The following is a 17,172-nucleotide window of genomic DNA, read 5'->3' on the forward strand; positions in this document are numbered from 1 at the left end:
CAACTGTAGCAAATTAATGCCGTAATTTCACTGCCTCTATCTGTATGACTGGTACTGGTACTCTTTTCTTGACTATTCGCACATCTTCTATAATGTTAACTGACATGGCCCTCTAGGCTCCAGATAAAAAGAATGGAAAATTGGGATAAAATAATCAAAAATGGAGATAAAGTAACTCTGATTTTAAAGTTATTATCTCCAATTAATAATTAATTTTGATTTGTTTATCTCCATTTACGGTTATCGTCATTACAATCGATAGGAAATCCATTTCTAGTTATCGTCATTACAATCGATAAGAAATTATCACGCAGGGACAGAATGTAATTTACCGAACGAAGTCTTATTTAAAACCATAGAGGTAGACTACCTAGAGAAGAATTATGACCCAAAATTCATTGAAAAATTATATCACACACACCACTAACACTAAAACGAGAACTTTGCTGCTGTTGACGTTTTGCGATCCCCTTTACTTTTGACATTAGGAGTCCCTTTTTACACAAGAGGCTACCAAAAAATGCTTTCTTGAGTTGTAACGATTTTATTTTGGTAAAAAAAGCAGGTCAGAGAGATGATAATTTGACGGCTGGGACGTCGATTTGACAGATGCTGGAGGTAACTTTTGGGAGAGTGCTACAAATTGAATGATATGCGTTCAGTAGATACGAACATACCCGACATTTGCAGAGACAGGCTTCTATTATTGAAATTGTTTTGAACATCACCACAATTGCTGTCGAAGCGACGTCCCAGTCGCCAAATTATCATCTCTTTGAGGCGGGTAACTAGAGCGACATTCCGTGTAATGTCGACCCCCAATTTTAACAAGTATTCCAGACAATCTAAGCTCTCTCACGCAAAACCAATTTGTAAGGTTGTGGCGACAGGCTGAATGTTGATTTCGCGTTAAAGCCTGGGAGTGGATGGTCGGGACTCTCAATCAAATCGAAATGTTGTAAAATCCCCGTCAGAAACAGAAAGAATTGCACTTGAGCCAAACCTTCGGCGACACAAACTCGTTTGCCGATAGAGAACGGAATCACTCGTTCCTCTTTTCTAAGCGTGCCGTCTGCATTCAAAAATCGCTCCGGCCTGAAATTCTGTGGATCGCCCCAATATTTTTCGTCGTGATGGACCTGGTATATGTTCGGCATAATAATTGTTCCTTTCGGCAAAGTGTAGCCATTGATTTTGGTATCGGCTGTCGCCGAATGTGGAACACCTCCGGGTATTATAGATGACAGTCGGAATGTTTCATTCACTACAGCTGACATGTACGGCATACTATAAAAGTTTGGATAATGACAACAACCCTGTCGATGAATCAATTTATGAGAATTACTTTGGCCTGTCTGCTGGATCCGGCAGACGTTCTCTTCCAATCACAGCATCGATTTCGGCATGAATTTTTTTTAGAACGTCACGAGAGCTTGCTACATACAAAAGAGCGAAGCTCATCGAACTGCTAATTGTATCGGTTCCCGGTACACAAAAGTTGGTGAGGCCATCGATAAGATTCAAAACTGAAAACGGAAATATATTTCGATCAGAAATTTTAACGATTCACTAGGTTTCGATAACCTGAGTACGAAAGACGCAAGACGCATCCGCTGGTCCTAATGAAGTCTGTAGTTCCGCAACAACCGTGAACTCAATATACCCTAGATACCTTCTGTGTTTCTATTACTTTCACGTTTTTGTGAAGCGGAATCGCCGACATCATTGGGACCAATGGATGTGTGTTACTGAAATGTACCTCCTTCTTCATCATAAAAGCTAGAAGCCGGATCATCACACTCTTCAATTTTTTGCAAGTAGGCATCGATGTAGTCCTTCGGTAGCGTACCAGGAACGAATCTTTGACGATGCTCGTCGATTGTAGCCTTTAAAACTGCGTGCAACGTGTCCACTGCTAGTTTCATTTTATCGGTTCCAGATGTTTTGCCAGGAATAAGTTGCTCAAGCCAGGGCAGAAAATATAAGACGCCTAGGACCTCCTGACCAGACAAGCCACTGTAACAACACAGCAAGTCAGTTAAAGGTTGAATTGTTGTTCGTCAAACATGAACTTGAGCGTACTATTTGATCACGTGATGGATCTTCTTTGGTAGTGAATCCGATAGGGAAAATTTGCCGCCGGTTAGAATATTCCAAAGTGAATTGAGGATTGAGATGGGAAGCACTTCGGACAGATCTATTGGTTGTTCAGTGTTTTCGCTGCAATTTTATTTAAATCTATAAATAATGACGACACTGGCTGCAGGCACAAATTGAGAGTATTTACCGTAAATATGATTGCAATTCTCTGATTTCATCTTGAATGGACTTAATCATGGACATCTTACCAAATCCAAAATCTTTTAGAACTTTCATCGAAAATCGACGCTGCGCCTGCCAATTCGCACCATTGTTGTACGAAATTCCTGAGTGGACGAAATTTTATGACGATTGTGTCAACATTGACGATCCCTAATTTTGATTTGTCTGTTTAGACCAAAGCACTGACAGTGCGTTGGTTTAAACACATCGCTATAACAGCCTTTTTACGGTCAATAGAGTGTTCCAGATCGAACAGTTAGGTTTTCCAAACAACCTGGCTGAGTGGACCTCAATTGTGTTATAACGAACTGAAACGCTCTATAACGAGTTCTGGACTTAACGTGACTTTCGAACCACCCTAAGTATGCAATATGTTTCGCACTGAGGAAAATTAGGTGATTTATTGATATCTCGCCTAAATGTAGGCTAGACATTATGCACACAAATTCATAGTCCCTAAACCATTAAGTGTCCATTCCACTCAACAAAAAGTACTCCGTGAGAGAGTCGTGAGAGAGCGAGCTGTCAAATAAACAAAGAAAAAATTGAAAAAATTCAATTTTGCCTCACACACGGAGTACTTTTTTGGTAAGAGGAAACTAAGCATTAGTGCAAGAGATGCAAGAGAGTGTAAACGTATGACATTCTCTCACAAAATCGTGCATCTCTTTCGAACTAAGTTTTTTATGCGTTGTAGGGCAGCACTGAGCCATCTATTCCTTTAATGGCGTTCCTTCACTGACCTTTTTTGTAAAATGACATTCGCAGTAAATAATTCGGCCGTCCCGTAAACACATCATCTTTCAATGCATTTTTGATCAGATCGAAATCGTTCAGCACAACATACCAGTAGCTCCCCATTTTCAAACTGAAAATGTCTCCGTACTTTTTCCCAATTTTACCAATGTCAGCGTGTGATCCATCGCCCAAGAACGGCAAATAGCCAACGATTGGGTATCCAACAGGGCCTACAATTATACCATTTTATTGTAGCTTCAGCGTAAGTATGAGGATGAGGATTACAATAATTGTAAACTGTACGCAGCTGATCCTTCCTTCGAATTTTCACCTATAACGACTTTCTACATACCTGGAGGAAAGTTCTTCGGTCTCCTTTCGTTGTTATAAAGAAATAAAGCAATCGCCACTAGAATGGCAAGAACTACGATGATGGCCATTGCTATTAAAATTCAATTTATCCAAATCTATGTCACCAATCATCGACTTGGGAGAATCAATTGAATGGAAAATTTGGTGATTAGCCGAAACACTCCGTCGAAATGAAAGGGTACTTGAGAGGCATTAATTTGGACATACATGGGAGGTTGGTAAAATTTAGACATGGATTTGATTTGAACGTTTTTCAGCTGCAATCCACGCTGTAGACAGAGATACCCAACAATATATTAGTAACCAATTCTATTTCTTGTGACATAATTTTGCTTGCAAAACCAGGACTCAAGAATGAATTTGTTTCCCGAGTTTACCTCTCATGTATCGATATCCTATTTTCAATGTTAGTGGACCATCTGATAAACAGCTGAAGCAATTTCGTATGTCTAAATTTCACCGACGTCCCCCGTACAGTAATAAAGAAAATTTCGATATCTTATCAAAGTCTGCAAAATCGGCAAAATCAAAAAAAAAGTTTCATTCAAATATTGAACGGCTAAAGTCTGTTGCTATATAGCAAAAGATAAAGCGATTACGTAAAAATTGAGGATTCAAATAAGATAAGTGCAACTTTAAAACTAGAGTAAACTGATAGTGTTTATTTTTGTAAAATAAAACCGAAAGACGGTGCATTATCGGTAGCACTTTGGTACAGCTCCGAAATCAGATCTGGTCCTAATTATATAATAGCACATTTCGTACCTACGACTATGAGTCTTTTTTAGCGTGTGAGAAGTTTCCAGATAGAGCCGAAGGCGAGATTGGATGGAGAAAAAGTGCGACAAGTCGCACTTTTCGGGTCCTAGGTATGGAAAAAAAACTTTTTAGACCCGTACGAAGTACCGGCGTCTTATAGGTTTACGCATACGTTTGTAACACGTCGAATTGGACTCCCTGAGTAAGGGAAAACCTATTGTGGTTGTCTAGAGATGCCAAATCAGTGAAAAGAAAATGGTCCGTCTGTCCGTCTGTGGGTTCTCTAACTTGAGTAAAACGCATCCGATTTTGAAAATTCTTTTTTTTCCGTTTGGTAATGTCAAAAGACAGGCTAAGTTCGAAGATGAGTGATTTTGGATCGACCCCTCCCGAGCTGTGGCCCAATAAGTGCTTTACGGTTTTTCGAAGATATCTCCGGACATTTAAACGTTACACTTGTAACTGATACGTCAAATAAAAGGTATTTACAATACCGATCGACAAAAAAAAGTTTATGGAAATCGGATGACCGACTTGTGAGTTTTTGCTTGTAGGTCGGCTAAATTTGAACATATTTCGTTCGTTTTAGCTTTATTAGATAGGTATTGACCGTACCAATCAGGGAAAAAAAAGTTTATGAAATTATGTTCTCCGGAGCGTGTGCTAGGTCTCTTGGAGTGAGCTCTTATCTGGCTACTCGGCCGTACAGTGAACGTGGAGTATTTTGTCAATATCTCGAGTAAATTTTGACCGAATTTCATGAATTTTTTTTTGTTTGAAAGGTATTAACGAATGTAAAGCGTCGGTACTATTTTCGGTTTCCTAACAAAATGGCTGCCGGCGGCCATATTGGATTTTAATAAAAGTGATATATCTTGGGAAAAATGGTAGTTAGAGAGTTTCTGTTAACATGGAAATAATGTGTTAAGTGTGAGGGGTTTCAGGGATTCCATATATGGACATCTATATATACCTATATTCACCTATATTGAGCTATATACAGGCATATAGAGCTATATAAGAGCATACTCATTTGTGGAATGTTTATTTATAGGAAAATATAGTTAAATATAGCGGTATATAGCTGTTTAAATAGGAATTTATGAAAGTTGACTTCGTACGGGGCTGTCTATATTGCCTCCGGCAATTTATTTGTATATGCTAACAAGGCAAAGAGTGGATAATGCAAGTGATTTTAAATAGGTGTTTCGTACGGGTCGGCGTTAGCTATGTTTATCTATTGAAAGAAGTTGTAATGGTTGAAGATCCACATCAAGTCGAAATCCACTTGAACGACAACAAAGTCGGTATAGACGAACTCGGTAAAATCGTTTAGCATTAACAGTTCAAACGGAAAAACCATACATTGGGTCATGCCACGCAAGGATTCAAAGTCAGCACTCCTGTGAATGATGTGTCAGGTTTTGAGCGAATAATAGCAGATTACTGTACCAGTGACATAATTTAATATCTCGTATCGGGTTGAAGATCTCGGATCCTTTTACTTATCGTGATACAAGATATCAAATTGTTTCCCGTGTGCAGTATGCTATTTTACTTTATGAGCGAGGTAAAGGGTTTTCCCTAGTGTGAGGTAGAAAGACCACATTACGTCCCTATTACATGCGAATAATGAGGATTTTCCGTGCCACAGACGTTAAGTCTGAGTTTGAGTCTGATGATTTTCACCGAGGCGAATTTCATACACAAATAAAGTTCGGTTCATGTCGTACAAGGGTTACATCGACTTGAAATATCTAAAGGCATGCACATTACATTCACAATTGGTTTCTACCAAGCAACGGTTTAGCCGAACAAAATGAACCAAACACGAACCGACGTCGCCCATAGAACCATAACCAAAACTTATTTTTCTTTGTTATTTTGACAATTGTTGATAGTGTTGAGGTTATGGCTCCACGGATGACGGTTTGAAATTTCATTTGGCACTATAGATTTCTTCCAAGGTGAAATGAAATGTCAAACCGTCATCCATAGAGCCATAACCTCAGCATTATTTACAATGAAAATGTCAAAATAACAAAGGAAAAAAGTTGTGGTTATGGTTCAATGGATGACATCGGTTCGTGTTCGGCTTGCCAAAGTTCGTTTTTACAGTACGATGGAAGAATCCTATAGAGTAGTATGATGAAAGAGAAAGAAATATTTTGACAAGTTTCCCAAAGGCAAGTTGTACTAAACTGGCCTTCGGTCTTCTCACTCACATCATAACATGTTAAAAGAAAAGCAAATACTTTGACAAATACCCCAAGGCAAGTTATAATTAAATGGTCTTCGGTTTTCTCGCTCTGATCATAACACTCTATGCGTAAACTACAAAACGGATATCTGTGCATCCATCAAGTTATGTTCAGATTTTCCAAGCCGATTGAATACGTACTGCGTCGAATGACGTCCACGAAAAATCTAAGTTATATCTAGAAGTATCGATTCCTTTTCAATAAAAGTAAAGCTACCGAGCTGTTTCAAAACTGTTTCTTTATTTCTAATTGAAAATTTAAATGAGTCATAATGGTACTTGCATTACAAATTGTCAACATCCACGAATTTGGCATCACCAACCTGTCACACGTAGCGTTTGAATATTGGTTATGGAACCGATTTCGAAGAGGCTTTGACCGGATTCTCCGTTTATGTGGCCTTCTCCGCAGTGGACCTATCAATTTTCGCAGGGCTATCAATTCGAAATTCTTCAAGCGAGCTCGAAGTTCCTCAATTCCAACTTGAAATGAATCTCACAAGCCGTGAATACGTGTCGGTGTTTTTAATTTGATTGAGCATTCCTCGTAATTAGTTGGTTTGAAGCGGAGAAATCATAACAGATGGCGTTGCTGGCGCCTCTCCACTGGGCCGGAGCAGCGTCATCTGTTATCATTTATCTGTGATACTTCTCTGTGAGTGACAAACGCTCAGATTGTAAAGTGATAAGATAAAATTTTCTTGCACAAATCTCTATAGCCCATTGAGCTTGGATCTATCTGAAACACATTGAACGACGAATTTTCTAAATGGATAGTGCGTAATACTTTCTAACGCAGCGTCATTTTCATACAAGGAAGCGTCGAAAAATACTTTTCGGCTCACTTTTTCATTGAATCGTTCACTTGAAATTCAAATTTTAGGCACACTTACGGCATCATTCATCAATATTTCTATGAAAACTGATCTCTCTGGATGAAATCAAGGTTCTGAAAGAACAGGTTTTAAGACACTCACGAAGGCGGGTGAAGCACAAATTTTGACAATTTAGACATTTATGCTCAAAACAAACGAGGCATTGAAAACGTGTTTTGGTCCTAGTTTTCATTGACAGATGCAGCAATCGCGATTTTGAATAGAAAAAGTTCTAACTTCATTTGACAGTTTCGAAAATTTCGTCATGAAAAATAGGACCAAAACCCGTTTTCAGTGCCTCGTTTGTTTTGAGCATTAGACACTCATTATAGATTCTATGAAAAGAAAACTTGAAGAAACAAAATTATTTTTATCAAGTTGGCATTTCACACAATCTGTAATGAGTGTGTTTAACAAAACATGTCTAAACTGTCAAAGTTTGTGTTTCACCGTCTTCGTGATCAACTCAGAAATGTCTTAACCTGTTCTTTAAGAACCTTGGATGAAATCGCCTTCGTTTAGAATACGAAGTCGCTTACGTGTATGTTTAGAGAATTGATATCAGCTAAAAGCCCCTTCTTCTCTTTCCTTCTTTTTCAGCTTGTCATCCATGTTATTATAATGAAGAAAATTTAAATTTGTGTCTCAAAATTGTAGTTCAATTTGACAGTCTTAAAACGGTATTACAAGAATTGAGAACCGTCATCCGACAAAATGAAAACCATTTTATTGTTTGACGGCTTGAACATGTGCCGTCAATGATATAAAAACTCAAATTTACATTGCCAAGTCTATTGAAATCTGATGGAATAAAAACCAATTCCAAACCGCCATTCAATTCAAATTATTTCCCTCTGTAAAGAATACCGACCAAGTCCTCCCCGACTAACTGTTTTTGACACTGGGTTATTTCCCCTGGGCTCGTAATTTTGACAACTACGGTGACAGTTGCGCTGCCATGTTGTCGGCCATGTTTTCTTTAACGCGTTTCCGCTGTCTACCATTCATTGCATTCATTACAGTTTCGTCAGTCGAGCAAATCAGTCGCATTTAACAAAAATATTCCGCGTCATCCGAAGTGATCTCTCTCCGCCGAAATAAAATCGAAATTTTTTTGCGCATCCTATTGGACTAAAAAGCAGCATCAACAAACAACCGCACTACAAAAATGGCAGATAAAATTGAAATGAGCTTGGACGAGATAATAAAATCAAGTAAAATTGGTTTCCGTGGTGGTCGTGGCGGCGGACAAAGAAATAATCGTGGTCGAGGTGGATTTGGAGGCGGTAATCGACGGCCGATGAATGGTGGCGTAGTGAAAGGTCGCAGTCGTGGTGGCCCTCCACCGAAGCAAAGATTCTCCCGGGTAAGACGATGAATAAGACACAACCGCAAAAAATGCAACCGTAATCTGACGAAAACAGAGATGGGAGAGATCCAGTTCGTACTCCAAACGTTTTTTTTTTCTTCATTTTGACGCGTGAAAGATTTCGAAACAAAATGGCTGCGAGTTTCTACTGAATTAAGAGAGAAAATTATTTTTGTTGTTGCTTTTGAGTTGAGTTCATAGTGAAAATGAGTAATTTGTTGTTTGAACGCGGCTAAAAAAAAGTGCAAAAATCGACAAATTTTTATTTGTTTAAACGGGAATCCGAGGCATTGTTTACAGCAAAAAGATTGACTTTACACGAAGTGTTCTTTCAGTATACCAAGTTTCATGGTTGTTTGTGATACGATACAGAGCAAGAGTAACCATGAAAATGTTATTGAAATTATGTGGTGCGTCATAGCCTGGTAGTAACGGAAAATTTGTCTACGTAAAACCTTGTTTGTCTACCGCAAACCGAATTTCAATTTCGACAAATTGAACGAAAAGTTGAATTTGATTTTGGGCTAAAAAATGTTAAAATTTTGAAAGCAAAAAAAAGAAAATAATTTTTTACCAGGAACAACCCCCCCGATTGTATTAACGAATCAGCTACTGTTTGTCTGGGTCAAACGCAACACCGAAAAATATCGAAAAACAGCAAACAGTACTTGACACGGTAATATTGAACCGGTCCTGAATTTGACGCCGACAAAACGAAAAGTTGATTCTTCTCCGATTACTGGACTTGTTCGGATTCGTGCGCATTTCAAAGACCACCCACACAAAATTCCCTTCGTCAATATTCCACTAAAATGACTCGATCCAAGAATATCTCAACGCTCCAGTCTGAAATCTTTCCACGTTACAACACGACGTTATGTTGGGGAGGCGACATATTATGTGATCTGTGGGGCATAAATTGATGATCAAAAACACACACAGAACCAAAAAATCTATTTGGCGAATACACATTTTCTAGGGCGATGTGAACAAGACATGGACACACGACATGTTCGAAGGTGGAAAGAAAATTGTTCGTGCGGCTGCTGCTGGTGGTGGTAGTCCCGGTGCAACGAAATTGCTCGTTTCGAATCTGGACTATGGCGTCTCCGAATCGGATATCCACGAACTATTCGCCGACTTTGGTCCGCTGAAAAATGCTTCCGTACATTACGACAGATCCGGTCGTTCGTTGGGTACGTGCTCGATAGATACATACAATCCCCCGATACGACGGGCGAGAGATTGGAATAAAATAATTAAATTTTTCCCAATTTCAATTTTGTGATGCAGGAACGGCCGATGTGGTCTTCGAACGGAGATCAGATGCAGTGAAAGCCATGAAACAGTACAACGGCGTCCCACTTGATGGCCGACCGATGAACATTCAACTCGCCACCTCCGAATTACCTGCACAAACACCGAACCGGAGTAGAAATGTTGGCCGACCGTTGGCGCCGACAATGCGACCCAGACGAGGTGAGTGAAATCCCTTAATTTGGGATAAGGTTTTGTGTCTTGCGGCCGACGAAACTGGCTGCGAAAGTGTCTCTAAGTTCCCTAACAAATGTTTAACAAAACGACGGCCCAAGTTGTTGCGGGTTTCTTTTGGGGAGATGCGAGGCTTAGAAGCCCGATAGAGCTTCAGGTCAGCTTCTTCGGTTAGTTCAACGCTCTGTGCTGCTATAAAATTCGTGCGTCACCCAAAACATTTCACAGACAGCAGCTGTGGACTGCCTGGTTATTTGTATGACAAATAATGTCTGTGCGACGCACTTCCCGTATCGTCGCGAATTTAAATGTTGTTCCATGTGTTAGTCACCCGACTTTGTCGGTGATAAAAATTGTAGCTCGTTGTGACGAAGTACTCTAGCGATAAAGGCTTCGAGCAGTTGATGCTGTCGGTGCCATCACTTGCGTGGTCTTAAAATTCTTAAAATCTATTTCCGACATTGCCCTCTGCGGTGCACTAAAAAAGGTTTCTTTCAATCTGCCAAAAAATTCGCCCGAGTCGGTGCAAAAATGTCTTGTGTAAACTGGTCTGCCCACACATTCCGAACCATTTTGTTTCTCAGTTTGTTGTCGATGTAAAAAAATCTTTTTTACCAAAATTTAGGTAATCGCTTTCTGTTACAAGCGACACCTTGTACACAGACAGGTTTGTCGTTGCATCTTAATTGCTTTTTAATGACTTCGTTTTATTGCCTGTCGTGCAGACACAATAATTCGGTGCGGAAATTTCCAGTTTTTTTTTATCACAAATTTTGTCACTTTACAATTTTCTTTGTGTTCGAGTCAACCTGCGTTGATCGCTCGGTCATAAAGTCAATCCGGCCGGTAGAAAGGAATTTTATTTCGTATAAAACGAGGTCCTTTGTCGATCAGTAGAAGCGGTTCGTTGATCATGATCATGAATCATCGGCAACCATTTCACCATCGGAATCTCTTACTTCATTTGGTCTAATTATTTTTTGCCGATTCTCTTACTTGGATCAGTTATCTCGTTCACTTCACTATTATATTTGACTCCACATCAGGCAGAGGCCATTACATTTTGGTCAAAGTTCTCGATGATATACCGGTGTCAAAGATGATGATAAATAGATTGAAGAGAACAAATCGAGCTAGAGTCGCTGGTCAGAATCAATGCATGTTCTATCAGTGCTTTGTAATTCGCTCGAAGATCAAACACATTTCGTATGCCGGCAAGGTGAGGATTTTCAACCCATAGAATCTCTCATAAAAGGCGTTCAGACATTACCACCATTTAACTGATGGACTTTCGATCAGGCTTCGTCTGGTTGATTTTCGAATGAAATCTCCTCATCGTAATTACATTGTTCCGATGAAATTTTGATTCAAAAGGCCTGTCGTGCCTTGACAAGTCAGTCAACTTTTTTTTTTTTTCTTAAGTTTCAATTGTCCGACACCCCTTGAGGCCTTTCAATCAAAATTTTGTATTTTTCACTTTCGTTCTTTACGTGGCTCTCATACCTTTAACTTGACGAAAACTTTCTTTTTTCTTGGACCTAAACTGACTCAGACATTAGGCCTGGATATTTATTCCTATTCAGCGTTAAGGCGGAGAAGAATCAAATTGTTTTCATAACAGATGTTCAATACCGTTCCTTATCGCATTTGAGCCTCCGGCCTATTACTGCAAATGGATCAGAAGTTTCCACCAAGTGACAGAGATTCATTACTGCTCTGCACATCAAGATTTTATGATGATGGCAAATAGTTCTTTTGATTCGGGTGATTTCGAAAGTTCGTCTGCACTCTGCACCTTTTGTCAAGGTCCTTGATACTCTTCGTTTCATCAGTTGTTTAGGGTGGATGTAAGTTCGGAGACTCTTCCGTTTCTCATTAAATTTACATTAAAACAAATCGAGCTAGAGTCGCTGGTCAGAATGAATACATGTTCTATCAGTGCTTTGTAATTCGCTCGAAGATCAAACACATTCCGTATGCCGGCAAGGTGAGGATTTTCTCACCCATAGAATCTCTCATAAAAGGCGTTCAGACATTACGACGCTTCTGAATTTTTAAAATGAAACTTCGCCATCCTCTTTTGCCACAACCGATGGATGCCTCTGGCACCCCATTTTTCAGAGTATAAAAACCGTAACCAATCGGTTCACTGTTCGATTGTCTGGTAGATTTTCTAGAAAAGAATCGCCAGAGCGTAACAAATGTTCCATCCAGTCAGTTCAAATACATTCTTTGTTCCGAATGCGCACAACTTCTGCGGATCCATTTCTATCCGAAATAACGTTGCGACTCTACAAGTTTGTCACTAACTTTCTCCCTAGACTTAGACGAAAGATTCCGAATGGAATGTGGAAATAAAATTTGAAATTGAAAGTCTCGTCTTGTCCGATCAAATTTTTTAATGTTTCCCTACACCATCCAACGAAAATTTCATCCAGGTGTCAGAGACTCCTTTCACAACATTGGTTTCATGATGACCTATTCATTACAGTCGATGACTGCCATCGTATCGATAGCAGTTTAGAGTCGCTGTATGCTTTCCATTATATTTACGTTAAAACAAATCGAGCTAGAGTCGCTGGTCAGGATCAATGCATGTTCTATCAGTGCTTTGTAATTCGCTCGAAGATCAAACACATTCCGTACGCCGGCAAGGTGAGGATTTTCAATCCATAGAATCTCTCATAAAAGGCGTTCAGACATTACGACGCTTCTGAATTTTGAAGTAAATTTCCGTCGTCCCACTTGTCCACTTCTACCAGAACTGAACTGATGGACCTCGTTTTTCAGAGGTCAGGGTATTCGTCTGGTGGATTTTCTAACAAAACAAAACAATCGCCAGCGTAACAAATGTTCTAACAGTGCGCATATCTTCTGTGAATTAATTTCTATCTGGAATTATTCATCTGGGCTGTTCAGGCAACACCTCACCTTAGACTTACGAAAGCTCGAGAATTTTTGTTCATCCTCAAAGCAAAGGCCACATTGTCCCATAGAGCGAATGTGAAAATAAAGTTTTTAATTGAAAGGATAGGCATCGTGGCATCGTGGCTGACAAGTCAAATTTTTGAATGTTTCACTTTGGAATGCGAACTGACTAGGGCTTTCCTTTAGAGTTGAGAAACCCTTGAATGTGCAACTACTTCTAGTGACTTTTGTTAACAAATTCTTCAGCCGTTTCTCATTGAATTTACGTTAAAACAAATCGAGCTAGAGTCGCTGGTCAGAATGAATACATGTTCTATCAGTGCTTTGTAATTCGCTCGAAGATCAAACACATTCCGTATGCCGGCAAGGTGAGGATTTTCACCCGTAAAATCTCTCATAAAAGGCGTTCAGACAATTAAATTCTATCCGCAATAACGTCGCGACTCTTCATGTTTGTTGAGAACTTCACCGCACCTTCGACTTGGGAAAGTTTCGAAATTTCTTTCTCCTTCAAAATCGATGGCACTGGCACACAGACCATTCGTTCCGCTGTTTTAATATCTTCATTTCGACAAACATTTCGTTTCGGTTAGATGTGAACGTGAACCGACCGAACCGACTGATGCACTAGGTGTCAGAGAACAAACAATTGTCTTTTTTTAGTGCGATAAAACGCGTTGAGGGCTCTCAGCAAACCACAACCTCTTGACGAGGTGTCAGAGATTCATTTCAACACATTGGTTTCTTGATGACCTATTACACTATTGTCGATGACCGTCATCATATCGTGATTTCAGTCGAATTTTCCGTGGGGCATTCTCTGGTGGATTGAAGTTCAGAGTCGTTGTACGGTTTCCATTAAATTTACGATAAACTTACAACCAAATCGAGCTAGAGTCGCTGGTCAGAATCAATGCATGTTCTATCAGTGCTTTGTAATTCGCTCGAAGATCAAACACATTCCGTACGCCGGCAAGGTGAGGATTTTCTCACCCGTAAAATCTCTCATAAAAGGCGTTCAGACATTCATTTCTACCTACAATAACGGCGCGACTCTTTGTTAACAACCTCACCTCACCTGAGAAAGTTTCAAAATTTAAGTTCGCTTCTCCTTCAAAATGTAGGTATCGATGCCACGTAGACCATTCAATGAAAATTTCATTCTTCCCGTGGCTCTAATACCTTCATTTTGACAACCATTTTGTTTCTGTTGGATGTAAACTGACTGATACACTGGAATTGTATTTTTGGTGCGATAGAAAGCGTTGAGCGTTGATTATGCACGTTGACTCATAGCAAACCACAACTTTGACCAAGTGTCCGAGATTCACTTCAGCACATTGGTTTCAAGATGACCTATCATTACAGTCGCTGACTGTCATCATATTGAGTAATTTCGCATATTCGTCTGCATTTAACTTCCGAGAACTCATTTCAGTGGGGCATTCTCTGGTGGATAGAAGTTCGGAGACTCTTCCGTTTCTCATTAAATTTACGTTAAAACAAATCGAGCTAGAGTCGCTGGTCAGAATCAATGCATGTTCTATCAGTGCTTTGTAATTCGCTCGAAGATCAAACACATTCCGTATGCCGGCAAGGTGAGGATTTTCTCACCCATAGAATCTCTCATAAAAGGCGTTCAGACATTACGATGCTTCTGAATTTTCAGATTACTGCACCGAATACGACTTACGTTAGAATGGGTTAGAGGAGGACGGATTTATCGCGTCGTGTCGTGCGTCGATGTTGTTTTGGGAAACTTCTAGAATATCACTCCAATTCGACCTTTTCATCCTTTGTCTTATGAAACCTTGGAACACAGGAGGCAACCTGATGTCAATACCTTACTTCGCAACAATTTCAGCGCAACATTTTTTGGAGTGCAGCTTCCTAGCCGTTGGTAACCAAATTCTCTCGATCTTTGAACAAGTTGACACGACAGTCTTTACTCCATGTCCCCGCATTTCACTCTCTTTTGATTGCACTTTCTTCAATTGTCCAATTCACTCGCACTACCACACCCAATCCATCAGTTGCTCTAATTTTACAATAAGACCTCAAATCACCCTAAATTACGCCCCGCTAAAATGTCCGCATTTCAATTGTTTCAGGTGCTCCAGGTAGCCGACCGACCGGTCGTGGTGGCAACCGAACGAATGGCAAAGCAACATCCAAATCGGCCGAAGAACTGGATGCCGAACTAGACGCATATGTGAACGATATGAAATTGTAAATCAAATTTGGTTGTTTTTGAGGAGAGTTTAACGAACGCAAAACAAAATCGAATTACCAGACGAACAACCATATTTAGCTGCTGGTATTGAAATGTAAAACAATTAAAGTAAAAGATAGATGAAGAAAAAGGAGAAAATTTATTTTTTGAAGTTTGAAGAGTGTAATGAACTATAATTAACAAAAAATTTGATTTGTGAACTGAAAACGAAGAGAAAGTGCGCGGAGGCGATTTGTGTTAGGCAATTAATTTATGAATTACAGTTTTTTTTGAAATGTATAATCCGACCGGACATCCAAGTAAAATCCAATTTTATACAAATAGAGAGAGAGCGAGAGAGAGATAATGGGACGCATTTTGAAATTATGTTAAAATTTACTGAAATTAGATGAGAATTTTCCTCGTATATGGGACGTCAGAGAAAAGTTTGAGGAAATATTATTGTAACATCGACAAAATTCTGTAGCAACAAAAAACCAAACAAAAATGTTTTTTGTTTCTATTTATCAAAGCTGAAACGTAAAATAAAGAAAAAAATTTTATCTTAAGCCAAAACACAATTTTTTTTGTCTTGTCTCCCTTTGTCCTTCCCACCTCCAGCGGACAGAACTCCAATGGAAGTTTCACTTTGATGCTTCTTCTTATTACCGTGAAGTATCGCCAAAGTCAAATCGCCAAGAAAAAAGTAAATCGCAAAAAAAAATCGCCAAAGTGTGAAGAACCACCAAGAAAAATCGCCAAAGTGTGAAGAAACGGCAATTATTTGATTTTTTTCTTTTTGTCGTTTCTTCTCACTTTGGCGAATTTTCTTGGCGTTTCTTCACACTTTGGCGATTTTTTTTGTCGTTTCTTCACACAATTTTGTCGATTTTTTTTGGCGATTTAAAAAATTCTAAAAAAGTGACGAATCGTCAAAATAAGTCGCCAAAGTGTGAAGAGCCGCCAAGAAAAATCGCCAAAGTGTGAAGAAACGACAAAACGAGAAAAATCAGCTACTTGGCGTTTCTTCACACTTTGGCGATTCTGTTGTACCATTGCCAAAGCATATGTGAAGTACAGGCGAACTTGAACCTGCGAATTTTACATTATACTCAAGTAGTTATGACGATCATTTTATATCACTTTTTAGTGATTTTTGGAATTACAAAAATTCGCAGCATAGAAACTGCCAAATAAAAATTTCGTAGGTTTGAACCCGCGAAAAAAATCGCCCATTCAAACTGCGAAAACAAATACACAAAATTTGCAGATAAAAATCGCAGGATTGAATCATAAAAAAAACTTGCAGGTTTGAGTTGAGATCCCACTTAACTCAATTCCTAACTTTCTTCTCGCTTAGGAGTTAACTTAGGAGTTATTTTTTGTTCTCTTGCACCGTCTAATAATTAGTCCTTTTACAAAATAACACGCTAATAAAATTTCAGACAGAGAAACACTCCGCCTTAAATGGTGGACATGTATCTCATTTCTACTGGTAGTTTATTATTTTTTATCGGTAGTATTGAATTAAATTATCGGTCGTTTATTACCATCCTTTTTTGTCTCCATTTTTCAATTTTTTATCTACCGTTTATTGAGATCGCTTCCGAATGAACAGGTGCATCGCCCTCGTCTAGACACATCTAGAGTACTTCGCACTCAATGTAATAAATAACTAAATTTCAACTAGTCGGATCTTACTAAAACAAACTGCCGGTGTGTAGCGCGCGATCTCAGGATCCTGGCGCTAGTTTTATGCAACTCAGCTCAGCATCATAATTTTCGAAATCTGCGGACTTTAGATGCCTCTGTTGCATAAAAGATTCTACGAATCTCGATGCAAATT

The 17,172-nt window shown here is 39.2% G+C and overlaps 2 protein-coding genes across 2 annotated transcripts; one reads left to right on the forward strand and one right to left on the reverse strand.

Annotated features, from left to right (window-relative positions):
• Positions 1-759: 759 nt before the first annotated feature.
• LOC119083868 (farnesoate epoxidase-like) lies at positions 760-3,693 on the reverse strand. Its single transcript, XM_037193677.1, has 7 exons — positions 3,413-3,693; positions 3,066-3,290; positions 2,288-2,426; positions 2,083-2,220; positions 1,760-2,016; positions 1,346-1,526; positions 760-1,287 (listed from the first exon to the last, which is right to left on the reverse strand). The coding sequence occupies exons 1-7, from the start codon at positions 3,498-3,500 to the stop codon at positions 846-848; spliced, it is 1,470 nt and encodes a 489-aa protein (XP_037049572.1). The 5' UTR covers positions 3,501-3,693; the 3' UTR covers positions 760-845.
• Positions 3,694-8,268: 4,575 nt separating this feature from the next.
• LOC119083879 (aly/REF export factor 2) lies at positions 8,269-15,774 on the forward strand. The gene is made up of 4 exons (XM_037193693.1): positions 8,269-8,692; positions 9,675-9,891; positions 9,989-10,174; positions 15,226-15,774. The coding sequence occupies exons 1-4, from the start codon at positions 8,495-8,497 to the stop codon at positions 15,345-15,347; spliced, it is 723 nt and encodes a 240-aa protein (XP_037049588.1). The 5' UTR covers positions 8,269-8,494; the 3' UTR covers positions 15,348-15,774.
• The last annotated feature ends 1,398 nt before the right edge of the window (positions 15,775-17,172 follow it).

This window comes from Bradysia coprophila, unplaced genomic scaffold (genome assembly GCF_014529535.1).
Source record: "Bradysia coprophila strain Holo2 unplaced genomic scaffold, BU_Bcop_v1 contig_70, whole genome shotgun sequence".
NCBI classification, from domain to species: domain Eukaryota; kingdom Metazoa; phylum Arthropoda; class Insecta; order Diptera; family Sciaridae; genus Bradysia; species Bradysia coprophila.

Coding starts and splice junctions, on each gene's coding strand:
- LOC119083868 (XM_037193677.1), bottom strand. CDS start 3,500: ATGGCCATCATCGTAGTTCTTGCCATTCTAGTGGCGATTGCTTTATTT. Junction 3,291..3,412: donor ACCGAAGAACTTTCCTCCAG/GTATGTAGAAAG, acceptor GTATAATTGTAG/GCCCTGTTGGATACCCAATC. Junction 2,221..2,287: donor GAATTGCAATCATATTTACG/GTAAATACTCTC, acceptor ATAAAATTGCAG/CGAAAACACTGAACAACCAA.
- LOC119083879 (XM_037193693.1), top strand. CDS start 8,495: ATGGCAGATAAAATTGAAATGAGCTTGGACGAGATAATAAAATCAAGT. Junction 8,693..9,674: donor CGAAGCAAAGATTCTCCCGG/GTAAGACGATGA, acceptor CACATTTTCTAG/GGCGATGTGAACAAGACATG. Junction 9,892..9,988: donor CAGATCCGGTCGTTCGTTGG/GTACGTGCTCGA, acceptor TTTGTGATGCAG/GAACGGCCGATGTGGTCTTC.